A 26,338-nucleotide genomic window follows, 5' to 3' on the forward strand; every position below is an offset into this window, starting at 1 on the left:
AAACACCTGTTACTATATTTCACATGTTCAACAAGGTAAGAAAAACATGAGCACATGAAGGAGAGACTTGAACATGTTGAGGAAGAACTGCTGTTGAGAAGTTAATAGAAAATGGTGTCAGGTACCACAATAGTAACAGAAAAAGAGAAAAGAAAGATTTCAGATCTAGCTTCAATGCAAACACAGCATCTGAGATGACAGGTGATACATTGGATGGGATAAACAGCCTATTTGATCTTGTGGATGAAAAAGATGACTGACTTTGAAAACAACAATATGAGTTGCCTAAAATAAAAGGCAAAAATAAAAGAGAAGGAAGGAAGGAAGGAAGGAAGGAAGGAAGGAAGGAAGGAAGAAAAGAAAGACGTAAAAGGAAAGGAGAGCTGGGCAGTGGTGGCACACACCTTTAATCCCAGCACTCGGGAGGCAGAAGCAGGCAGATCTCTGAGTTTGAGGCTAGCCTAGTCTACGGAATGAAATTCTGGACAGCCAGGGCTACACAGAGAAACCCTGTCTTGAAAAACCAAAATAATAATAATAAATGAAAACATTGTCCACCAATCAAAGACATCTTCCAGAAATGAAAATATAAAGACTTTTCCAGAGAAATCAGATCTGAATGAATCATCACCAACATACCAGACTGGTAGAAAATACTCAGGAAAATATTGCAGACAGAAACAACATTACAGATCCAGATTTAAATCTACATAAGGGAATAAAAATCACCCAAAATTATAATAATTGTGTGACTATAAAAATATTTTATTTAAAATATTTAAACAATAACATAAAGTGACTAAAGGCAAAAAACAGCAATATATTGTGGGAATTCTGTCATATGGAGAAATAAAATCTATGACAACTGATGGGTCCAGGACATGCCACTAAAAGTATGGCACTGTGTCCATAGAGGAAATAACAGCAGCCGCGGCCACAGAAGCTACAACGTCCACTCACCTCTTCTTCCCTGAAATGGGTTTTATAACAGCTGACATTCTCCTGAAAATAGGTCCAAAGACTTCCTCCCATTCAGGAATGTTCCCTACCCCATACCAAAGAAAAGAATGTCTTTCTCATACAAGGCCGACAAGGAGAATATGGATAAATAACTGTTGTTGAGTTACTGATGTTTGTTACCATTTGATTATATTCTTAAACCTCTAATCATACTTTTACATGACTGTCCAGAAACACAAATTTTCCTGTTTCTTTTCCTAAAATTTAATTTCATTTTCCTTCTTCTATTTTTTTTTTGGGGGGGGGGATGGGGTGGGGTGGTTCAAGACAGGGTTTCTCTGTGTAGTTTTGATGCCTGTCCTGGTTCTTGCTCTGTAGACCAGGCTGGCCTCGAACTCAGAGATCTGCCTGGCTCTGCCTCCTGAGTGCTTAAATTAAAAGCGTGTGTCACCACTGCCTGGCTAATTTAATTTTATATATGTGAGTGTTTTGCCTGCATGTATGTCTACGTACCACATGCATGTGGTGCCTGAGTAGGTCAGAAGAGGCCATTGAACCCCCAGGGACTAGAGTTACAGATGGCTGTGACCTGCCACCATGTGGATGCTGGGGATTGAACCCAGGTCCTCTGTAAGAGCAGCCAGTGCTCTTAACCACAGAGCCATCTCTCCAGATCCTTCTCTGTTCCTTTAAGTCTTCATTTATGTAGGCTCTGGGTCGTGGCAAACTGATTTTAAATAACTTGTGTTTTTCTCTGGTCATGCCCTGTGCCGGTTACTTTTACGACAGGATGACTTAAGGGAGAGACCATTTATTTTGGCTCATGGTTTTAGTAGGTTTTATCCCTTGTGGTCAGCCCTGTTATTTCTGGGCCTGTGTTGACACAGGACATCTTGGTAGTGAGAGCGTGTGGCAGAAGATGTTTACCTTTGGGTGAACAGGAAGCAGAGAATGAGGGAGCCAGGGACAAGATATCCCAAGAGCCCATTTTTAGTGACCTACTTCCTCAAGCCAGGTCCTACCTCTTACAGTTTCCAGAACCTCTCAAGATCACATTACATTACTGGTGGTGGTGTGTGTGTGTGTGTGTGTGTGTGTGTGTCAAAGAGAATTTCAGCACCGGAGCCTGTTGGGGATTTTCATTTTCAAATCATAACACCTCTACCCCAGCAGGAAGTGGTGGGATACTGTGACAAGCTTCATATGCTAAGCACCAAGAGGAATATGACCTGAAGGCAGGCCGTTAACATATGCATGTTAAATCTTAAAGAAACCACTGAATATTAAAACAGAGGTATACACAGTAAGCTAACAAAGGCTGCCTCTAAGCGCAACTGTTACAAAATGGAGTGTCTTTCCTGTCCTCCAAATTAGTATGCTGAAGCCCTAACTCTCAGTTTCCATGTCTGAGTAAGGATCATGTAGACCAGCAGTTCTCAACCTGGGGGTCGAGACCTCTTTAGGGGAGGGATCCAATGATCCTTTCACAGGGTCACATATCAGATATCCTACGTATCAGGTATTTACATTATGATTCCTAACAGTAGCAAAACTACAGTTATGAAGTAGCAATGAAATAATTTTATGATTTGTGGAGGGGAGGGTTACCACAACAGGGGGAACTGTATTAAAGGGTCACAGCATTAGGAAGGCTGAGAACCACTGCCTTAGATCATAGGGTGATTTGGAGGGCTAATGAAGCAATCTTATCAATTAATAAAAGAGATATGGTTTTCTTTGTATCACAGTACATGCCTAGCAGTTGATATATCTATATGTGTCCTGCTGTGTGTCAGGGAAGATGCCAGCTTCTAAGGCTGTGGACCTGAGTTGGAGCCCTGGAACCTATAAGGTGGAAGGAGAGAACCAGATCCCTCCAGTTATGCCTCTGACCGAGGCATGACACACAGAGCAAGTACATAAATGTAATAAAATAGTCACACTGCTACTACCCACGTACGTGATTATCGTGAGGATTAACCCTGACAGGACTGAATTAATCCACACTAATGTTTAAGTGCTGAGTACCCAACAGACAATAATGACCATTAAGTCATGCCCCCCTACCCCGCCACCAAAAGGGTGTTTTGACCAATAATAGCGCTCATACAGAAGGGTGGAACTGTAACGAGGCTGAAAACCCCTATCACCCCGTGGCATCACAGCTGCTTTAGTGGTGTAGGACAATCGTCCTTCATGTGTTCACGGTGATGCTGGCATGAACTAACTTAGGCACTGCCAGCTGTAAAAAAGGGTAACATGTACAATGATAGTGTAGAAGCGGGGGCGGGGGGGCTCAGTTTTTAAAGTGCTCGCCTCCCAAGTATGAAGAGCTGAGTTCCACCTCCAGTACCCACATGCAATCCCAGTCAAGGGTTGAGGGGAGAGAAAGGAGAGTCCCTGGGATTGGTGTGGTCCCGGCCAATAAGAGACCCTGTCTCAAAGGAAGTGGCCAGCGTGTCTGAGGATGACAAGCAAAGTTGTCCTCTGGCCTTTCCATGCACACTCACACATGTGTCGCTGCACACACATAAACAAGCACACATCCACACACATAAACAAATAATAAGATAAAATAGTCAAATAATTATAAATAGTAATAATACTTGATAATGATATGAATCACCTCGAGACAGGGGTTCTCTGTGTAACAGCTCTGGCTGTCCTGGAACTCACTCTGTAGACCAGGCTGGCCTTGAACTCAGAGATCTGTCTGCCTCTGCCTCCCGAGTGCTGGGATTAAAGGCGGGCGCCACCACCGCCCAGCTCTGCATTACTTTTCTCCGTTGTCTTAGAGCACACTCCTTACTCTCCCAAGAGCAGGTCGATGGAAAACAATGTGCAGTGAGTGTAGCACCAACAGTCCCTTCCTACAGCTCACGTGTACTGCATCTCTTGATTGTGTCAGGAGGCCACCGCAAGTGATCGCACTATACCGGCCAGGCGTGTGTAAGCATGCTCTGCAACATTTGCACCGCTTCAGGACACATTTCTCAGAACACATCCTTGTTGCTAAGTGACTGTGTTTTTAATTGTCTTAGTCTATGTAGTTCCTGACACTTTGGACAGAGCTTCCGAATGCTCATTTCCCTTCCCTCACCCCTTCCGGTCCATTGAAGAACTCAGGATCAGCTAATCTTTCATCACGTCTTCCAAGCGCTCACCGAGTTCCATCTTCAACAGCCTCGGTCCATGTGTCCGAGAACTCCTGCTTTCTGCCCTCATGTCTGGTTTGGGGCTGTGTGAGAAGGTAGTCATCTGCGCTTGGTTCTGCAGCTCCTCCTTACCTGTCCAGATGGCTCCAGCCTGTGCAAGAGTGCTTCGGAACAGAGTGCTTCGGAACAGAGCTTCAGGGTTTTACTCCATGCCAAGCTTCAATGGCAGGACAATTTGTATGTCTCCAAGGGTGGAAGTTCAGTTCTGAGGAAGGGGAAGAAAGAAGACAGCGGTGGATCTGAGAGAACGGCCTGAATGGTGGGCAGGTGGGAAAGCTAGGGACTTTGGGCCGCAAGTAATAGAAATGGACAACTCAGAGTTGCTGAAATAGGACCGTCAGTATGTGACAGAGCAGAATATTCTGGAAAGGATCTGTCAGCGTTGGTTGATCCCGTGTTCAGGGACCTCCTGAGAGATCTAGGTTGTCCTTCCATTCTAAACCCCTTGAGGTTGGCAAGATGAGATGGCATTCCCAGACGTCATACTCAGTCCAATTCCCAGGAAAAGAGGGGAGATGGTCTCCTGCTGTGATTCTTTCTTCTTTTTGCTTATTTATTCTTCTCTTGTACAATACATCCCGACTGCAGCCTCCCCTCTCTCCGCTCCTCTCAGTTCTCATCCCCACCACCCTCTAGATCCACTGCTTCTCATTTCCCTTCAGAAAAGAGCATGCCTCCCAAGGAAATCAACATAGCATAACAAGATGCAATAGGATCAGGCATAAACCCTCATATCAAGGTTGGATGAGGCAACCCAGTAGGAGGAAAAGGGTCTCAAGTGCAGGTGAAAGAGTCAGAGATATCCCCACTCCCACTGTTGTGAGTCCCACAAAAAACCCACACTAAACAACCACAGCTTGTCTGCAGAAGACATAGTGCAGACCTGTGCAGGCTCCGTGACTGCCACTCAGAAGCTTGCACACACAGATACCAGGGGAGCACACGCCCGGAAAGATGTCTTTCTAAAGAGATGGCGATAGCCATCTGCAAGCTGAGGAGGGGGGTCTGAGCTCAGGGTGTGGCTCAGAGGCAGCATGCTTGCTGGCGTGTGTGATGCTCAGCACCACTAAAAGTAAAACAACAACAAACACACAGGAAGAAAGGCCTCCGCGGAAATGACTCCTGTGATTTCTGGTCTCTGGAAATGAAGAAAACAAATCTGCGTTGGGAAAGCTGCCCGGTGTTTATCACCACGACATTAGCCAAGCAACATGAGGGGATGCCATTGGGAAGAAGGGAGCATTCTCGAGGGAACCACAGCTGTTCTCCAGAGCAGCTGTGACAGCGGGGGGGGGGGGGGGGGTGGAGTAGGAATACATGCATGTTGGTTATATAACACTGGGGAGTCAGACAGATGTAGATTTCAATCCTGGGCTCCATCATTTGCCAGCTGTGTGGATTCAGGCGAATTTAGCTTCTTCAGAGCTCTAGATCTTTTCATCTGTAACATCTATTATTAAATAGTGTATTAGGGGGAAATTAGGGAGAATCTGTGACAGAGGGGATTTTTACTGATGTCATCAAAGTTAAGGACCTTGAGCTGGGTGTGGTAGCATATGTTTATAATTCCCAGGACTTAGGAGGCAGAAGCAGGCAGATCTCCATGAGAGCAAGACCAGCCCCATCTACAGAGCTCCAGGCAAGCCCAAGCTACATAGTGAGACCCTGTCTCAAATAAACAAACAAACCACCCAACATCCCCAATCCAACTAATCAAGGACCTCGGGAGGACAACAGTGTAGTTTATCTGAGTGGGCCCAGTCTAGGTTCATGAGATCCTAAAAACAGAGAGCTCCTTACAACTATGTTGTTTGTTTTAGCTCTTTTGGGGGACCCACCATCCAGCTCCTAAATATACCACACACGGAGGCTTAGTCTTACTTATACATGCACTGCCTTAGCTTGGCTTGTTTCTAACCAGCTTTCCTTAAATTATCCCCGTCTACCTTTTGCCTCTGGGCTTTTCCTGCTTTCTTACTTCTGTAATCTTACTCTCACTCTTACTCCGTGGCTTGCTGTAGCTGAGTGACTGGCCCCTGGAGTCCTCCTCCTTTTCTGGCTGCTGCTGCTTCTCCCAGATTTCTCCTTCTATATATCCTCTCTGCCTGCCAGCCCCGCCTAACCTTTCTCCTGCCTCGCTATTGGCCATTCAGCTTTTTATTAGACCATCAGGTGTGTTAGACAGGCACAGTCACACAGCTTCACAGAGATAAACAAATGCAACATACACAAAAGTAACACACCTTAAAAGAATATTCTACAACACCACTATGCTTAGAGAGAAGCATGAAGACAGGACACAGGCCAAAGAGTTTCTACGTCCTTGCCTTTGAAGTTGGTGGAAGGAGCCACAAGTCAAAGATGGTAGGTGGCTTTTAAATGATGATTGAAGGGAGCAGGCAAAAGCATTTTGGCCTGGGTACGGCCATTTTGACTTCAGACTCCATTTTCCCTGTAGGGTGAAATAAAGTTCAGGTTCCCAAACTCTAGGGGAGCAGAACTTTCCAGTGGCTGACTGGCCTCCTCCCTAAACCGTAGAATAGTTGTTATGCATCTTTAGTTCTTTAGAAACATTATGGCTCTCCCTAACAACAGAAGGAACAAATGAATCTGATTGGTCAGACTAAAAGGCCTGTATTGCATGTCAGTTAACAATGATGGAACACACAAGGAAAGTCCCTAATCTTTGATTTCTGACTGGTGAAAATTGTAACTGTACCCTAGCAACAAATGTTTGTGAATTTTGTGTTTATAAACCCCACTTCTGCCCCTGCTCAGGGCTGTCAGGAGAAACAAGGCTCCCGCGTCCTTGCCCTGCAGCCCTGATTGATCAGTGACCCGCTTATGTGGTGAATTATTAAAATCTTTGGAACTCATACATGTTGCCTCTCTCCTTCCTCATGGCACATAACGGGCTAGGTGTGAGAATGATAGTCCAGGATCCGGACTCTTCTTCAGAGCCTCTAGAAAGGGACATAGTTTATCAGATGCCTTGAGTTTATCCCAGTAGGGCCTGCATCCAATTTCATACAGAACTATAAGGACATAAACTGGTGCGTTAAGCCACTCAATGCATGGCGACTCATTACAGCAGCCATAGGAAATGGAAAGCCACTGATATCAAATGGTTATTGAGAGGTATGGTGTGAACAATTTTCCACTTGCGGAGATGTGAGCAAATGTCTATTTACTTCAGATAGGGCCCAGATAACAGACCAAAGACATGATTCCACCCAAGTCTAGCTTAGTGACCCAGTACGTATTGTGGCTACTTATAGGAGTCCAAGCAAAGGGCTGCTTACAGGAACATGGATGACCCCAAGGCAGCTGCTTTGTCCAGAAAAGCCTACATCTGCATGGGCAAATCTGTATTCCTAAAGCTCGCTGAAGATCTTGCAGGCCAGCGGGAGAGTCTCCTCTCTCTAATGGTTACATCGTTGCTTACACACACTTGGGAAGGGGCCTTGTGACTCTTCCTGACACTTGTACAGTTTGAGTCCTTCTTTGGCCTTCTACGTTTCCTCTACTTCCTGAGTCTTAAGGAGTCCCCTTCCTTTTTCAGGGAGGGATGTTTCAAGCAGCTCCACAACAAGAGGGCTGAAGAAAAGAAGAACTTTGAAGCCTTCACACGAGGTCTGCCTATCAGACGGCTTTAGTAAACACTGCTTGAACAAACCCACAAAACCCAACAGAGTTGAAGAGAGGCAGATAGAGTGAGAGATGTGGCGTAGGAGGCCACGGAGAAGCTCTGGACCACAACACAGACCTCTCTTGACATGCCCTAAGGCAATTCTGTGTCTGTCACCACTGGCAATTCTGTGTCTGTCACCACTGACGCCAAGAACTGATCAACAGCCCCTGTTTCTGAGTCCCTGCCGCCGGGGAGGTTTCTTGTACGGAGAGGATACCAGAGTTCTTGGGGCAGGGGAGGAGGCTGCCTGGCTGGGAGGAATCACTTGTTTTCCATCTCAACACTCACACTCTTGCCCTCTTTGGTTGCCGGAAACAAGAGTTAACGACAACGAACTTCTGGAAATTTTCCAGGGTGTCTGGGATTGGTTTAGAGAAGATCTGAGCTGGAAACGGGGGAAATGAAAAAGAATGGTAGAGAGGAGAGGATGAAGAATTCAGTCATCCAGTGTTGACTGAGCCGGCTGTGATTGTGACCCGCTGGGAAAGCAGTGAGACGTTTTCTCCTCCCTTCTCTCTTCCCCGTCCCTACTCCTCTCTTCTCCCTGCTTCTGTTCCTCCTTCTCTGTCCCCTCGGTGGTGGTCTCCCCTCTCTCCTGCATCCTTCTCTCCCTAGAGACAGCTCCTGTATCCCAGGCTTGCCCGCTGTGTGGCCAGGGATGACCATGAACTTCCCCTCCTCCCGCATGCTAGGCGATATCAAATGAGCTGCCTCCTTCGCTCTTTTATTCCGACTCCCTGCTCATGGCTTCCATCTTTTCACAAAGATGGAGTTTTCATTAACAGTTTATTTTAGGATGGTGGCAAGGTCTTCTAATTTCCTGGTCCAGCATTTAGTAAACAAATACTTATTTGATTTTTGAATCTATCAAGCACCTGCCCCCACGCGCACAGCTCCGAGCCACACCAGTATGATGAATGGGGCTGGGCCTCAGGGAGGTGGAGTAGGCTTTGTTTTGTTTACACAGCCACATCTCCAGGGCTCAGCCAGGGGCCAGGGAAGCTGAAGGTGCTCGGTAAATATTTGCTTGCTGAGTGATTTAGTTGGGGGAGGCTCACTTGCTCATCATTGCCTCTCATTCAAGGTTGAATGAAGAGAGCGCGCTCTAATAAAGATCCAGCTAAGTGCTGAGAGCTGGGGCAGAGGAGTGGACAAGCAAGGAGAACTCTTCATGGAGGTGACTTTGGCTTTCAGCCTTTAAATCACCCCCAAGTCCCCAGGGTGTTCCGGAAGCAGCAAGTGGTTTGCTGTGCTCAAGCGTGACCCGGGAGGCAGTAGACCATGGATGAAGCGACGCGATCCAAATTGTGTTTTAGGAAGTTCACTGGGGTGCAAGCAAACGATGGCTTTTCTGGAGGGGTGACAAGTGCTGGCACCAGCAAGGTGGTTGTTGTGTCGCTCAGCTGAGTGAACCTGTCAACAGCAAAGAGCAAACAAACAAAAAGAATGGCTGGGGTTTGAGGACCCGGTGATGGTGGCAACCCGAGGCTGAGCTTTCACTGAGTAACAGGCTAGCTAGAACGGGAGAAGGAAGAAGCAAGAACTGGAAATACTTAGAAGGTTAGGGCCTTGGTGGCAGTGGCATTTCTCCAAACGGGGACAGATTTGATAGGAACAATGGAAGAAACGAAGTTATAGTTTGACATCTTAAATTATAGGTGCCGGTGGAGGGTGTACACACGGCCTCTAGCAGAGAGCAGACCCTGAATTGAAGACATTGGGAGCTCTCAGTGTAGATGGAGGGAACTGACAGTACAGAAACAGATGAGACCCCTGGGAGGCGACTTTCACTTGAGCAGAACAGAGGTCTGATGGCCGTGCATACCTGGTGAATATTTCCATATCTCCTGTCCTGCGAGAGTCACAAATTCATCAAGTTCAAAACAGAATGAACCATTTTCCCACCGGTCCATTTCTCTTTTCGACTTCTCTTGCTGATCAGTCTCTGTGTCACTTTGGCTCCAAATTTGTTATCTTCGTCATCTCCCCTAACTCTTGGTGGGTAAGCGTGTGTGTGTGTGTGTGTGTGTGTGTGTGTGTGTGTGTGTGTGTGTGTGTGTGTGTGTGTGTGTACAGAGGGTGATTTCATATATCGGTCGTCAAGCAAGCCCCGAGGTACTTGTACCTTGCACTGAGAATACAGGAGCAGAACACTACACTGGTTTTTGATGTGAAGACTGAGGGTCTGGACTCACACTTGTACTGCAAGCACCTTAACCACCCAGCCATTTCTCCAGCTCCTGTTCTTCTTTACACAGTTTACCAGCAGATAATTCCGGAAATCCACAAAAAGAGATTGGAGATACAGATATTTTTACAAAACTAATTTTTTTTTGAGACAGGGTCTCACCATATAGCCTTGGCTAGCCTACACAGGAACACTCTATGTAGACCAGGTTGGCCTTAAACTCACAGAGATCAACCTGTCTCTGCCTAATGAATACTGGGATTAAAAGTATGTGCATACCTGATATAATATCATATAGAAATATATATGATCATAAATCAGTAACTTTTTTTTTTTTTGAGACTGGGTCTTTTTATGTAGTCCTGACAGTCCTGGAAGTCTCTATGTAGAACAGGCTGGCCTCGAACTCACAGAGATCCACCTGCCTCTGCCTCCCTAGTGCTGGGATTAAAAGCATATATTACTATGCCCATCTTAAATCAGTACCTTTTCAAGTCATCAAATAATCTACTGCAACATCAATTTTTATTTATATTGCTGGCATGGAACTCAGGACCTTGTCCATGCTAAGCACATGCTTTACCACTGAGGACAACCCATTGGCATGACTTCAATTCTGAGAGGCTGCAAGGAATTCTGTTTCATAGATATACCAGAGTTTTCCTTAACTAATCCCTGTCATATACTTCTATTTCTAGCTAGTAGCATTGTCCTTCTTCTGCAATGAATACCGCAGAAATGAATTTACATATTTAGCATTTCTTAAAAGTCCACTTTAATTTTTCATTAGAACAAGTCTTAGAAGAGTTTTCGAGCCAAAATTCATGTACATTTTTTTAAAAAAAAACTTTTAATTTTGGAATAATTTTAGGTTTATGGAAAATTATGAAGATCCTACAGTTTCTATACAAACCACACACAACCTGTTTCCTTTGTTTATATTGTATATAATACATTTTTACACAGGTCTTGCTATGCTGGTTGGAACTTGCTATGTAGTTCAGACTGGCCCCACACTGGCAATTCTTCCTTGACCCTCCAAGTGCTGGCATCAAAGGCATGTTCCACCGTACTCAGGGTCTTAGGGTTTCTGTTGCTGTGAAGAAACACCACGACCAAAAGCAACGTGGGGAGGAAAGGGTTTATTTGGCTTACACTTCCACAGCACTGTTCATCACTGAGGGAAGCAGGGCAGAAACCTGGACAGGGGATGCAGAGGCCATGGAGGGGTGCTGCTTACTGGCCTACTCATCAGGGCAGCCTGCTTTCTTATAGAACCCAGGGCTACCAGCCCAGGGATGGCCCCACCCACAATGGGCTGGGCCCTTCCCTGTCAATTACTAATTAAGAAAATTCCCTACAGGCCTGCCCACAGCTCGGTCTTATAGAGGCATTTTCTTAATTGAGGTTCCCTCCTCTCAGATGACTTTAGCTTGTGTCAAGCTGACATAAAGCCATCCAGAACACCCAGGTAATTAATCAACTTTTACTACATTATTAGTATTAACTAAAATCTATCCTTTGTCCAGATTTACTTTTCATCTAGTTCTCCTTTTTTTCTATTCCAGTATCCCTCCAGTATACAACATGGCATTCAGTTGTCACGTTTCACTTTGGGCTCCTCTAAGCTTTGACAGTTCCTTAGACAGTTTTCCTTATCTTTGATTTCCTTAACAGTTTGGAGGCAAACTGGTGAAGCATTCTGTAGACTAGTTTTCAACCATAGTTGGTCTGATTGAAAGGACTCCGGCCAACTGGGGCATGGTAAACATGGCCTTGGCCTTCTCTCCATTCCCTCTGCCTTGCTAAAAACCCTTGCATGACATTCCTGAAGCTGGCCCCAAGGTCTGTTTCCTTATTTGGCCACTTCCTCCTCCTGAGGATGACTACCAAGGTCCAACTATCAAAGTATTGAAGTCCAACAATCAAAAGCCCACTTCTGCTCACCTAATTAACATGCCCAATTAAAATGAAATACCTCTCTCTAACATGGAGTTTCCCATTTTACCTTTATAAACCAACATTTATTTGCCTATGGGCCACATCTGTCTCCTCTCCATCCAGAGGATGTCCCTCTGGGACAAATATCGCTGCCCTCTCTCCCTCGTTCCCTTTCCCTTCTCTATCATCCTATAGCTCCTGTCTTAGTCTCTTATTCCCTGCCCTCTGTCCCTCTGGGACAAATAAATCCTCTTTGTGCTGAGAACTTGGTCTTGGGGGTCCTGAGCCAATACTTTTTCTTTCACTGATTTTCTTCCTCCCTGCTTCCCTCCCTCTTTCCCTCTCTCCCTCCCTCCCTTCCTTTCGTGAGATTAGACTGGGGTTATGGGTCATTTACATTATACATCAAGTTCATGTGCTATCACCATAATTGTTAATGTGTGAAGGCAATACAGACCCCATCTAAGGGTAGGGTCAGCATCTTATACCACCTGCTGTACTCAGTTCCAGGAAAGACCTCAGGAATGTGCCATGACAACTCAAACAGATACATGTGGTGATATTGTGTTCCCCCAAATATTGTGCACTCTAATAAACTTATCTAGGGTCAGAGAACAGAACAGCCATAATATTAAATGTAGAGGTTAGGCAGTGGTAGCACATGCCTTTAATCCTAGCATTCCGAAGGCAGAGATCCATCTGGATCTCTGTGAGTTCAAAGCCACACTGAAAACAGCCAGGCATGGTGACTCATGCCTTTAATCCCAGAAGTGATGGCAGAAAGCAGAAAAGTATACAAGGGGTGAAAACCAGGAACTTGAGCCTGGTTAAGCTTTTAGGCTTTTGATCAGCAGTTCAGCTGAGATCCATTCAGATGAGGCCTCAGAGGCTTCCAGTCTGAGGAAACAGGATTAGCTGAGGAATTGGCGAGGTGAGGTTAGCTGTGGCTTGTTCTGCTTCTCTGACCTTCCAACATTCACCCCAATACCTGGCTCCAGGTTTGTTTTTATTAATAAGATCTTTTAGATTCATGCTACAGATAAAGGGCAGTATGCTCCTGCAGACATTCTGTTTGCAGTTTATGGCCCTTGAAGATATCTAGATAATCCTGATGAGCAGTCCAGATAATCTTGTTCATGGGGTTGTGGTTCCCGGCCAAAAGTCTAACCCAATGGTTTCAAATGTGGCTTTGTGCTGAAAGTCTAGACCAATAGTTTCAAAAAACCACCTTGTTCCATACCCCTTCTACCCAGTCCCAAGTTGCCAATTCCCAGCTTGTGGTTTTTCCCTATAAAAATCCTCTACACCTGGGTTCATGGCCACTGCCACATTTCCTTCCATCTGCTGTACAGTGGCCCAGTTTGAACCTGACAGTAAAAGGACCCTTATGTGCTTGCATCAGAAACCGGCCCCTTGGTGGTCTTTGGGGGTTTCGAGAAACGGGTACAACAGATGTTAACCTTGATGCTAGCCAGGGTAATGATTGCTAGGCTCTCCACCATAAAGTGACTCCTTTTTGGGCTCCTTATTCTGAAGGAAGCTGCTATGCACAGCTCGAGAGGAAACGGGGGTTATCCTTCAAGATATGATATGTCTTCTACAGGAAATTTATCTCTTCTCTATTTATTAACTGTTCATTCACTTAGTATGGGATTATTAGTGTTTCTTTTAGGCTTTGAGCTATAATGCACCAGGACTTGCTTTTTGCTCAAGCCATGTACACTTTTATGTCTTGAGTAACTTAATGCGAAGGCAGGTGACCCACTTCCCCTTAACATCAGCATCCTAAGGGAGGGAGGTCTCGCCTCAGGTCTAACTGGCTTCTCGCCCCATACTATCCATCCCATTCCGTCCTCCTTTGCCTCCAGGCCCACTTCCTAGTTCCCCGGCGGCCCGCCCACCGCGGAGCGGAAGTGGGCGCCGCGCAGGGCGGAAGCGCAGGGCGGGGCGTGTGCCCTCTCTTATAGCCCGCCCCTCCCTTGCTTGCAGCCCCACCTCTCCGGCCCAGACCGGAAATGAGGTCAGAGAGGGAAACCCGGGCTAGGAGCTTCGGCCCCGAAGGCGGCGCCGGGTACGAGCGGCTGCGGCAGCCGGTGAGGGGAAGGGATGTTCGTGAGGCTGGGCCCGCGCGGGGCGGCCTCCGGGCTCCGGGTTTCGGCGGGGTGGCCCGGGGCACTGCGGGGCTGCGGCGAGTGACTGAGGGTGGCGGGGGAGGGGGGGCTTGTTGCCCTAGACGCGTCTCCCGAGCCTGGGGCGCCGAGGGTCGGGCCGCCTCCGTGGCGACAGTGCCCTTTGGTGAGCGACAGCGAGAGCTCGGGCTTGGCATCCCGAGCAGGGGTCTCCCTAGCCCGTGAGGAGGGGCTGGGCATGGTGGGGAGTCCTCGGAGACACGGCTGGCTCTTCTCACCTTTGTGGTGGTACCGTGACACCCCCCGCCCCGTCCCTCCCTTCTTCCCCATCGCAGAAGGAACCCAGTCGCTAGGACGAGGTTGGAGACAGTGTCTGCCCTAGACAGCTGACCCCCGGTCGCGGGTGAATCCCCCGTGAGAAGTTGCCTCCTGCCTCCCCCTCCTCCCGTCACTGATTGGGAGGCTCCGTCGCTGCTTTGCGGCCCACCAGTGTGGGTGACTCAGAGCAGGGTATCTGGGGTCTGCTGAGAGTGAGCCTGGAGGTGCGGGTGTACCAGGGTGTCCCCTCTCTGTCCCCTTTGAGGCGCAAGGATTCTGCGCCAGCGTTTGAGGACACGCTGTTTAGGACACTTGTCCCACGTTAAAGTTTTTGTGCAGTTCTGCCCGAGTTCCAAAGCCGTAGTTCTTTATTAGATCGCCGTTCCCCCCCCCCCCCCCCGCCCCTTGTGTATCTGCTTTTGTAAGGCTTTTGACACTTTGAGGAAGTTTGTTTGGGTGGTAGTTTTGGAGCTAGGTGGCCCCATTGCTCTCACAGATGTTGACACATACGCCAGAAGACTTTTTCTGCCTTTGAATTTGTTGACATTAGGGATCCCGTGAGAACAGTTTTTAGAAAGCCCTTTGCAAAATGTAAATTGCATGAAGGGAACTATGGTCTGAGCTCAGCTTTTAAGTCGAATTACGGCTGAGGTGTACTTTGGGCTTAACAAGAGCTCGGGAGGTGCTATTTTAGTATACAAAATTGAGGTGTTGTATGGATGGCGTTAGACATTTCTTTTGAAAATGAAAATTTGAAAATTGCCTCTACTACTCATGCCTTGAAAGGGTCGATTCTGGTAGCCAGAAATCTTGCTCTACCCTTCATATCCATTTTAGTTTCATTTATGTTGTGCTTTTGTGCAGTCGGCACTAAAGCACATAACTAGGGTGACCAGGAGGAGTAACCTCAAAGTCCTATACTAAAGTAATAACCATAATAAAAGGGTCATGTTCTACAGTATTCTATATCTAGTAACTTCCAGATAGCAGTCCCTACCATGGTAGTCACCAGATGTGGGCTTTCTTTCTTTTTCCTGCTTGGGTAACCACAGATTCTCTGACTTTGAACACTGCAAAGTCTTCCCAATAGGTGCCACTCAGCTCTTTGTCTCCTCCCTACTGCAAGCATTTTTAGGAGGTATCCCAGACCACAGCCTGGCCTTCCATTGTGACTGGATCCTGTCCGATGCTCCCTTAGCTCTACCATAGTGTTGAAGTTGTGTGATTTGCTGTTCCTCTCTGGTGAGATACTTTCTCAGGATCAAGCAACCAAGGGACACATTTACTTGGAGAAAAGAGGAAGCTCTGTTTGTTTTTGCTAATGTCCCAGTTGCCATCTGGTGAGCCATTGAATATGTTGATTTCAGGTATTTAACAAGGGCCAGAAACCTTATATTTGTGGCTTAAGGGTGCGTGGATGTTAGAAACAGAGTGGTAAGTGTAGCTGGATTTAAAGAGTCTATTTTCTATAGCCAGGCAGGGAGCCACACTGCCATTATAAAATTGCTCTATAAAATTACTGGAAAACAGCAGGTCTTTTCAAGCTTCTCGTCTTTTTTTTTTTTTTTTTTTGGCAGATGTGGCCTCATGGATGAGCTGGTACACGACTTAGCCTCAGCCTTGGAGCAGACCTCTGAGCAGAGTAAGCTTGGTGAGCTATGGGAGGAGATGGCCCTGAGCCCCAGGCAGCAGAGGCGGCAGCTTCGGAAGCGCAGAGGCCGGAAGCGCAGGTCTGACTTTTCTCACCTGGCAGAGCACGCCTGCTGCTTCAGTGAGGCCTCAGAGTCCAGTCTGGATGAGGCCACCAAGGACTGTCGAGAAGTGGCGCCGCTCACCAATGTCAGTGACTCTGACGACACAGCGGTGGCCAAACGCCACCCCGCCCTCAGTGCCATCATCAGGAGTAAGCAACACTCGTGGCACGAATCTGACTCCTTTACAGAAAATGCGCCTTGCCGGCCACTCAGGCGCCGGCGGAAGGTGAAGAGAGTGACGTCAGAGGTGGCCGCCAGTCTGCAGCAGAAGCTGAAAGTGTCCGATTGGAGCTATGAGAGAGGCTGCAGGTTCAAGTCCGCCAAGAAGCAGCGCCTGTCGCGCTGGAAGGAGAACACTCCCTGGACCTCGTCAGGCCACGGGCTGTGCGAATCGGCAGAAAGCAGGACTTTCCTAAGCAAAACCGGAAGGAAAGAAAGGATGGAGTGTGAGGCCGAGGAGCAGAAGCCGGGCTCCGACGAGAACATGTCAGAATGGTGAGCTCGCCCTTCCGGAAGCGAAAGGTGTCCCTGGTGAATTCGGCCGGAGTGCAAACCCCCAGTCTTGCCATGAGTTCCACCCTCTCCTAAGCTAGCCACGCCAGTGTTGTCTTGTTGCTTCCCGTAGTCAGCTGGTGGTTGATCCCTGGTTTGCCAAGTGTCATTCATGAATCTAGTTCGCTTTGTGTGTAACAGAAATAATTTCATCCTAAAAATAACTTCAAGCATGGACTTTAAATGCATAACCAAGAATTTATCTTAAAAAACAATCTGCTGTTTTCTATACCATTCAGTTCATACAAAGCTACTGTTGTTTAGAGCCAAGGTATCAGCAAGGGCTAGTGTTGACAGTTGTGACCGAGAAGGCGTGCAGGTGCCAGGGCTAGGCAGTTTGCAAATAAAGGGAAGCTATGTGTGCTCTTTAAGAATCATGGCACACACCTTTAATCCCAGCACTCAGGAGGCAGAGGCAGGAGGATCTCTGTGAGTCCCAGGCCAGCCTGGTCTACAGAGCATGTCCCAGGACGGTTATACAGAGACACCCTGTCTCAAAAAACAAAAAACAAAACAAAGCAAAAAAAAAAAAAAAAAAAAAAAAAAGAATCATGACTTTATATACTTTGGGACTATAATTCTGCTTTCTTCTAGTTATAATTGGACTATAATTAAGTGCATGTAGAGGCCCAAGGTGGGGTGTGTGTTTTTCTCTATGACTTTTCACCTTGTTTTGGGGATTGTCTGTCACTGAACCCAGAGCTCACCCATTGGCCTGACTAGGTGGTCAGTAAATAAGACAGGAACTCACCTGTCTCAGCTCTCACAGGAAGACTACAGACCTGCGCTGCTGGGCCCGGCTTGTATGTGGGCATTAGGGTCCAAATTCAAGTCCTCACGCCTTACTTACTCACCGAGCCATCTCAGCAGCTTCGTTAGGGCCTCCCTCCCTCCCTCCCTCCCTCCCTCCCTCCCTCCCTCCTTCCTTCCTTCCTTCCTTTCTTCCTCTCTTCCTCGTGTGTGTGTGTGTGTGTGTGTGTGTGTGTGTGTGTGTGTGTCTGTCTGTCTGTCTGTCTGTCTGTGTGTGTGTGTGTGTGTCCAAACTCAGGTCGTCAGGCTTGGCGGCAGGTGCTTTCACCTACTCACTGAGCCATCTTAATCTGTCCTTGGGTGTTTTCCAATGGCAGACGTTTTAAGTTGTATGCATATATAGTGAGTTTTGAAAATGACAGTATGAGTCCCTTTAATCTTGTATCACATGTGATAAAGTACTCCGATGGATGCATGTTTAAAATGTCAGTGTAGTTTTGATAACTCACTTCTCTCCATGTCAGATCACCCTGAAAACATGGATACTTGGCAGCTTGCTACTTTAGTGTTATCACTAGAGTTAAGATGTGACCTCCCCGTGAGCATGCCTTTGGTGTTTGGGGCAGTGTTTCGTGGCACACTGCAGGATGGTCTGCCCTCTTCCCCTCTTCCTGTATCCCTTCAGATGCTGGCAGTGGTGGCCACGAGGTGGGTTGAGCGCTGCAGGTTTGCTAAGTACTCTGTGTGGTAGGCACTGTACTGCATGCCTGCTGGGTGTTCTTATTATTCCTCACATTCTACTGTATGGTAGAACCTCATTATGTGTATTTTTAGAAGAGAAAACTAAGTTTAGAGTTTGAGTAATTTGCCGGGGTCACCTGTTGTCCAAACTGAGAGTCCAACCTGATTTCCAAACTCACACTTCACCAGGCTTGGCCGCCTGTTATATTTTATAGCTGTAGCACAAGTAACCCTCTTGTTCTTCTGAAGTTTCTGCCCTCAAAGACATAGAGCTTAAGTCCACCAAGTAAGCCTGTGTTGGTAACAGGACAAGCTATGTAGGTCTGCATGCCTCCTCTTCTTCTGAATGGTTCTTTAACTTTCGAACTTTTTCTTACTAACTGTATTTTGCCAGTGTGTTCAGCTGTGTTGAGGTAGGCTCACAATTTGACTCTTGAAATTTTCTTCTAAGTTTGATTCTTTCTAAGGCCTATTTATCCAATTTATATGTAGTTTTTGGATTATAAAGGCACTTTTCCCCCTTACTCATACTATTTTTTTATATTATTTTTTTTGATTTATTTATTTATTATGTATACAGTATTCTTCCTGCATGTGTCCCTACAGGCCAGAAGAGGGTACCAGATCTTATTACAAGTGGTTGTGAACCACCATGTGGTTGCTGGGAATTGAACCCAGGTCCTCTGGAAGAGCAGTCGGTGCTTTTAACCACTGAGCCATCTCTCCAGCCCTACTCATACAATTTTTAATCAAACAAGAATTGCTTAGCCAACTTGTAGCGTTTTATGATTCTGAAACCTTCTGTTGAGGCATTCAAGTTAGCTGTAAGATCAAGCATTTACATCTTAGACTTACAATTGAGAATGGAGAATTAAAATAACCTTTTAGAATGTTGCTTCTGTCTTTTTCCTCCCCAGAATCTCTGGTTAAACTGAAGGTATTGTGTGTGCTAGAGACAGTCGTCAGCTGTCTTCTCTAAGTGCAGCTCCCAGCACAGGGCTTCTGTCCTCTGTCCTTTCCTACCCCAGGCTGTCAGGCTCTAAATTCTAATCGGAGAGACAGGAGACAGGAGTTCCTGTGAAATTCTTCTTATTTTCACATTGAGGAGACCTGGTTCTCCCCAGTGGGTCCTCTCCCTGGCTAGGACTTCAGAGCCTTGTGGTGATAGGGATGCCAAAGTCCTTGTCACTGAAGAAATAATGGGTGAAGTGGCAGTGTGACATTGATCCTATAAGAGCCAAGACTGGAGGAGGCATTCAAAAAGGAGACCCTCATGGGGGCTGGATAAAGGGCTCAGCAGTTAAAAGTACTTGTTCTCAAAAAACTTGAGATCAGTTCTTAGCACCCACATTGGGTGACTTACAGCTGTAATCCAGCTCTAAGGAGATCAATACTCTCTTGTGGATGGACACACACACACACCTTAAAAAAAGAGACCCTTGTGCCCTCACTTCCCACTTTTAAGATTATTGAAACAATGGACCCAAAAGAATTAAAATTTTCTCAGGAATCCCATGCTAGAGCAGGGAGAGGCTGAAATCCTAGTACTGACCAGAGGAGGCACTTGCCTTCTGGGAAGAGATTTCACACGGTCTGGAAAGCTTATCTTACAGTTAAGTTAACGTGTATATTTCCAGGGTTATTTCATCCAAGATGGCAACACTGTTACAGGAAGGGAGTGGAGACCCCTGGAGTTTCCGTGATTTTGGCCAAACTGTAAATAATTCTATTTTTATTTATCAGTTCCTGTTTCCCACTTTCTTTTAAAACACAGGCAAACTAGGTGGTGGGATTACAGTAATAGTAGTGGATAGCACTGAGAAAGTCTTTGAAAAGTTCTAGTTGAATTGCTGGGCATGGTGGCACTTTCTTATAGTCCCAGCAGTTGGCAAGTAGAGGCAGGAAGAGCAGGAGTTCCAGATCAGTCTCAGCTACTTAGTAAGTTTGAAACCAGCTTGGGCTGTACGATACCCTGTTTTTAAAAATAAATAAGTAGAATCAAATTTTTAAAGAAATGTGAAGTCACTCCTTGACTTGACTCCATTTACAAATAGAAATGCCCTTGTATTTTCCTCCTTAAATGCATTCTGTGAAGAGAAGGATGCTTCTTATTCTCTGGCATCAGAATATGTTCAAACTTTGCTCAACGGCTGCTCTTTGTTATGACCTTTTTATTTTTATTTTTATTTTTACTCATTATTACTATATTATTATTTAGGATAGAATCTTTGCCTCAGGATGACCTTTAACTTGCAATCCTCCTGCCTCAACTTCCTAAATGTTGGAATTACAGACTTGTGGCGTGTAATTTGTTTTGCTTTGGTGTTGGGAATTGATCTCAGAGCTTTGTGCATAGTGGGCAGGTACTCTGAAACTGAGCCTTATACCCAACCCCACCCTCTGGTATTAAGCATATTTTATAAACAGGGCTAACATTAGACTGCAAATAGAAAATAGTTATGATTTGTGTATTACTCTCTGTTGGTGAGTTGATCATGTTAAAATTTCCCTACCCATGTTTTAAAAGAAGTCCTTTCAAGAATCCCTGTGGCTATTCTTTAATGAAGCTGCTTGGCTGTGCCATGGTTCAGTCACATAGAGATCAAAGTGTTGACTTTATTTCCTGTATGTCATGTTGAGGGTTCTCCCCATCAGCCAGGGAAACTTACTAACCTTGATCCACCTTGTAAAATTACTGAGATGAGAAGCTGATTATTAACCTTAGCCTAGTCTGTGGGTAGTGTTTTAAGAAACTATGTATTAAGTGTTTTGGATTTGGTAATGTATATGTTAATTGGCTTTATTTCTAGTTTACTTAAATTCACTTACTGCTAATAACTTAAAATTGTTAACAGTTTTAAGCCTTGGTGCTGTTTCTTTCTGCTTTTCTTTCTCTCTTCTTCAGTTGTGTTCCAGCCAAGAATTGTGAGGGTGTAGAAATAGGTATGACATAATAGCTTTATTTATGCTGCATAAAGATCAAGTTATTACTGTAATGTCTTCTGTGTATTTATGGGAGTGAATACAAATCCTGTACAATTCCTTCCTTCCAATCTTCATTCAGATTTTCTGGATATCACTTACTTATTAGGTGATGGAGCTCGACCTGGTTTCCTCTGCTCTTCAGCAGCACATTGTTTGTTCCTCTTGAATGTAGTTTAGTTCTTTTATGAGTAAATTGCTTGGGTGATGGCCTAAAGTCCCATCAGGAGCCTTCTTCAGGTGATGGATTAGAGGCCGGTCTCACAGGAAAGAAAATAGTCCCTTGTCTTGGAAGGCAAATGACAGAGATGGAGTGCTAGACCTGTCCCCTCCTTCCCCAGTCCAAGCTGACCTTCTGCAGCCCCTTGGTGCCTCTTGTTTTCTTATTTTTATAGAAAATCAATATCCCTTCTGACACAAACAATAGCTCAGAAGCAGGAATAAATGGGAGAAAGCTGAGATCTCTGTCCATCACCTCTCACTTTAACTGCCCCAAACTCTTTAATTATGAGTGTGCTTTGCTCCAGGTGTTTGTGACAGTGAAATTGCTAAATGAGGACCATTTTAACCAAAGATTGGGTGATCAATAACCTTCTATAGCAGTAGCTTGTTGGATCAATAGCATTCATTATTTCATGGTTAAGGTAAGTAGTCTCCTTTGCAAGTGGAGGTCATTAATCAGGGGTTACTGGGGCAGTGGAAAGAATATATGTAGTGTTGGATGTTCTGTTTTTCCCTTCTGTAAACAGAGATGCTGACCAAGTACATGCTTACCTTTTTTGCAATTGGCAACATTCACCAAAAGGTATTGGAAGACTAGCACAGACTGCTTGTATAGGCTGTCTAGTTCTCGTAGTGCATCCTTAGAAACAGCCAGAAGATGCATTAGGAGGCACGTGTGATATGACTGTATTTGAAGGTCTGTCTCTTAGAGTCTCCCTCCCAGAAAGAGCTTTGCTAGAAAGTACAGAGCTAAATAGTAAATATATAATATTAAAGAGCAGAACTCTGAAAATGAAGTGGATTGTTTCACTGAGTTCCAAGTTCTAGGTTACTGCAATGATTAGGAATTCCAGCGTGGCCTGATGACCGTTACCATCATCACAGAGCTGAAACAAATAAGCTGGAACACTTCTAATGCCCCCTGACACATGAGATCCTGTGCTTCTTAGTCTACCTGCTATTGTGGCTTTTATGAATTTGTATTTTAAAAGACATCCAACAAACAGCTTCAACTACCTACTAAAATGCTTATGAAAAATTAGACATTTGGGCCAGCAAGATGCCTCAGTGCATGAAGCTGCTTGCCATCAAGGCTGACAATGTGAGTTCAGTCTCCAGGAACCCTGTGGTGGAAGGAAGGAACCAGTGCCCTACAGTTTGTCTTCTGACTTCCACATGCACTGTGGTACTTGTTTACCCCTGTGGCACTCACTGCCCCCCCCCATCAGTCAATCAAACAAATGTAATAAAAGTTAAAACAACAGGAAAAAATGAAACATTTGTACACCCACATTACCAGAATCCAGGACTCAGCGTTGGCCTATCAGCAAGGTTTCCTCTGCTGCAGGCTGGTATACTGTGGAATGTAATCTTGTCAGTCTGCCCTGGAAAGGCAAGGCCTTTGTGCATTCTCGCCAGGAAGCCCTGGGTTCAGAAATGGAAAGATGGCTAGAACTTCTTAGGTGGAATGTTGCTCTGCCCTTCACTCCCAACCATAACTCTGGACTTCCTGTTTGGGGTGTACTTGGATAGGGAAGTCTGGTTGGCTCTCTCCGTGTTCTGTGTTTGTGTCTAAGAGGCAGTCATGGGAAGATGAGCCTTCAGGCACACAGTTTAGTATTGTAAGGCCAGAAAAGGAAAAAAATCCCTCTTGGCAGGGCATTTTAGAGATTGTAGTGTTTCCTATGCCTTAGTTTGTTACAAATTCCCGGGGTGTGGTGGGGTGAGAGTCAGGTAGTGAGGGTAGGAGATGGTCCAGTGTCTGTTGAGACCTGTGTGAACTGAAAACCCCAGTAGCCCTGGGAGTATGTCAAGGCCTCCTCATGCCTTTTGGTCAGGTGTGGGTCTGAGGGCATATATGTATACTTTCTGTGGACAGATAGGAACCAGTGGCCTTTGGATAACTGGAAATAATCCCCAAATTTGACGAATAAGATTACGTGAAATTAAAAAGCCCCTACACAGCTAAAGAAATAATTACCAGAATAGAAAGAGCCTTCAGGATGGGATGAATTCTGCCATCTATTCATCTGATTAATATCCAGAGTCTACAGAGAACTCAGAAAATTAAACACCAAAATAAATAATACAGTCAGTAAATGGCATATTATTTGAGTAGACAGTTCTCAAAAGAAGTACAAAATTTCAATAAATATGTGAAAAATGTTCATTACCCTTAGCCATCAGGCAAATGCAAATCAGAACTACATTGACATTGATTCAGTTTTACCTCAGTCAGAATGGCTGTCAGCAAGAAACCAAACAATAGCAAATGCTGGCACGGAAGGGGTGGGGCACTTACGCAGTTGGGAATGCGAATCAGTGCAGCCCCAATGGAAATCAGTATGGCGGCTCCTGAGAAATTCATGGTCTAGCTATGGCATTCCTGGTTAGATACCTGAAAGAATTCATGCCAGCCCAGGACAGAGACACTTGTATGTCCATGCTTGTTGTGACACTGTTCACACTAGTCAAGTTACAGCCTCAGCCTAGCTGATAAAGAAAATACTGTTTACAGAAATAATGGAATATTATTTAGCTATTAAGAACAATGAAATCATATCATTTGCAGGAAAATGGCTGTTACCGGAGGTCATGCTAAATGAAGTCAGCCAGGCTCAGAAAGACAAATATCACATGTGGTCTCTCTTATATGGAAGGGGTGAATCGGAGCTAGGGATGTGGTATGCAGTTATGAAGATACCATAATGAAATATGCTATTTTGCACAGTGATACATGACTAAAAACATACTAGAACATGAAGTCAGAGGAATTGAATTAAATTCTGTCGAGTTTCATTTATTAAAAGAACTATTACAAATAATTTGGGACATGGTCACTAAAAGAAAAAAGAAAAGACAAAAGAGGCTTTTGGACACATTCTGTAGAGTAAGGGAAAGGGGACATTGTTCTCAAGCTTCAGAGGCAGAACAGCCCTTTGAAGACTGCAGTGGGAATCAGAAGAATATTTTAGGAATATTCACCAGGATACAAAAAGGTAGACCCATTTTGAAATGGGAAACAGAGAACTGGAAGGTGACTGCTCAGACAACCAGTATTTGGGAGGAAAATGCACAAGGACATTTAAGGTGTAATTGTAATTACAAAATGAAGGACAGAAATTGAATTGATGATATGGAAAACTTTGGAGTCTTCCCAGAATACAGATGGCGGAGATACTGGTAAAAGAGGACATCAGGTCTGGAGGACAAGAGACCAGAGGCCCAATCTGTGTATACATTCTCCCAGAGAAGAGACCAGGGTACTGGAAAAGAAGGGTTTAAGAGATACAACTGATGGGGGGAAAATTCCTAAACTGAAGAAAAACTTAAACCTAAGTTTAAAATGGAGAGCTAATGAAAACAGTTCTCTCCCATACATGTCCTGGCAATATTTCATGTTCTGCATTGGCAGTCTGGGTGGAAAAGGTATGAAGACAGATCCTAAAAGGGTTGGCAATACCATGGCATTCATCCTCAGTGATAAATGTGAGGGGCTGTATTTGCTGGCAGAATTTTGAGGAGAAAAGCATTGTTTCCTTCTTATATATAGAAAGGATAAATTTCATGTGAAAAGGCAACAGAAAGTCTCAGAAATAGGGTTAGAGAGAGGGCTCAGTGGTTAAAAGCACTGGCTGCTCTTTCAGGGGACCCAGGTTTGATTCCCAGCACCTACATGGTAGTTCACAACCACCTGTAACTCCAGTGCCGGGGCATCCGACACCCACTACTGACCTCTGCAGGTATCGGCATGTACATAGTACACATCATACATACAGGCAAAACACTCATAAAAAATAAGATGTTTTTCTAAAAGAAAGTTTCAGAAATGTAGGCCTCTTAAAAATGGTTCCTTATTCTCCTACAGGTGAATTGCTATAAATCCTGCAAATAGATAGTGCATTAAAAAGATGGGTGGGCTTCTCTGAGCTCAGCCACCAGCCTAGTGGACCCAGCAAACTACGCAGTTGTCCTAGTCCCTTTCTGGTCACGTGAACTGGGCAGGCTGCTGGCCGCATTCTCGGTGCCATCTAGATGAAACTGAACACAGACTCACTACCCGGGAGAGCTGTCTCTGAGTGGCCTTGTATTCCAGTGTGTGGGTCCAGGTTCATGATGACACACAGTTGCAGAGCCTCCACCTCTACCCAGAAATGGGGCAAAAAATAGATGGGGAGAGCCGGGGTGTCTCTGGTCAATGCACGTAGAAGTGACACTTTTCTTTCTTCTGGATTCTAAAATATGTTTGAAGTTTGTGTTAACTACATTATTACTTAGTTTGAAAAATTAACCTAAAAGCTTTTTATTTTTGTAATAATCCCAACAGCCATAAAATTCTGTTTAGTTTTAAATATATAAAAATTATATGGAAGAGATAATTTCTTAAGCTTCTTGGCTAATAAATGGGAGCAACAAACCTGCATGGTAACTTTGTAGTTCAGTTGTTTTTTTTTTTTGTTGTTGTTGTTGTTTTTTTGTGTGTGTGTGTATTGTATGAATGCGCACACTCAGATATGCACACTTTGTGGGGAGGCCAGAGGAGGACCTTGGTGTCTATCACTGTCCACCGTAGGCCTTTGGTCTCTCACTGACACTGGTTTTCAGTTGGGCTGTCTGGATGGCAAGCCCCAGTGTACTCCTGTCTCTCTCTTCCCCCTGTGTGCCATAGTTATGAAAAATGCTGCCAAGGACTGGGGTGGCATATGCACACTCAGTGGTGAGGCCCCGCCTTCTACCCCAGTGCAGGAGGGAGAAGATTGGAGGCGTTGCTAAATGACCCTGAGAGGGACGCAAATTGCCTCTAGTTGAGAATGACTGCTGAAGATGTTCTCTCCTGAGATTGGGTTTTCACTTCATTGGCTCAGCTTTCTATAATAAGCATGAATTTCAAATTG

General features: G+C 45.3%; 1 protein-coding gene across 13 annotated transcripts in view; it reads left to right on the forward strand.

Moving 5' to 3' along the window:
* Positions 1-13,978: 13,978 nt before the first annotated feature.
* Gpatch2l (G-patch domain containing 2 like) overlaps positions 13,979-26,338 on the forward strand; it is a 50,489-nt gene continuing 38,129 nt past the window's right edge. For 9 of the 13 annotated variants that reach the window (XR_005092774.1, XR_005092773.1, XM_037210735.1 and 6 more), the window contains exons 1-2: positions 13,981-14,066; positions 16,020-16,691. Coding sequence is in view for 11 of the 13 variants with exons in the window: in XM_037210735.1 (XP_037066630.1) it covers positions 14,011-14,066; positions 16,020-16,691 (728 nt within the window). In the remaining 2 variants the exon portion in view is untranslated. Of the gene's footprint in view, positions 14,089-16,019; positions 16,692-26,338 lie in introns of all 13 variants that reach the window. The other 4 variants (XM_037210736.1, XM_037210737.1, XM_037210732.1 and 1 more) reach the window with 3 other exon arrangements.

The sequence above is a fragment of the Peromyscus leucopus genome, chromosome 14, assembly GCF_004664715.2.
Source record: "Peromyscus leucopus breed LL Stock chromosome 14, UCI_PerLeu_2.1, whole genome shotgun sequence".
In the NCBI taxonomy this organism is placed as follows: Eukaryota; Metazoa; Chordata; class Mammalia; order Rodentia; family Cricetidae; genus Peromyscus; species Peromyscus leucopus.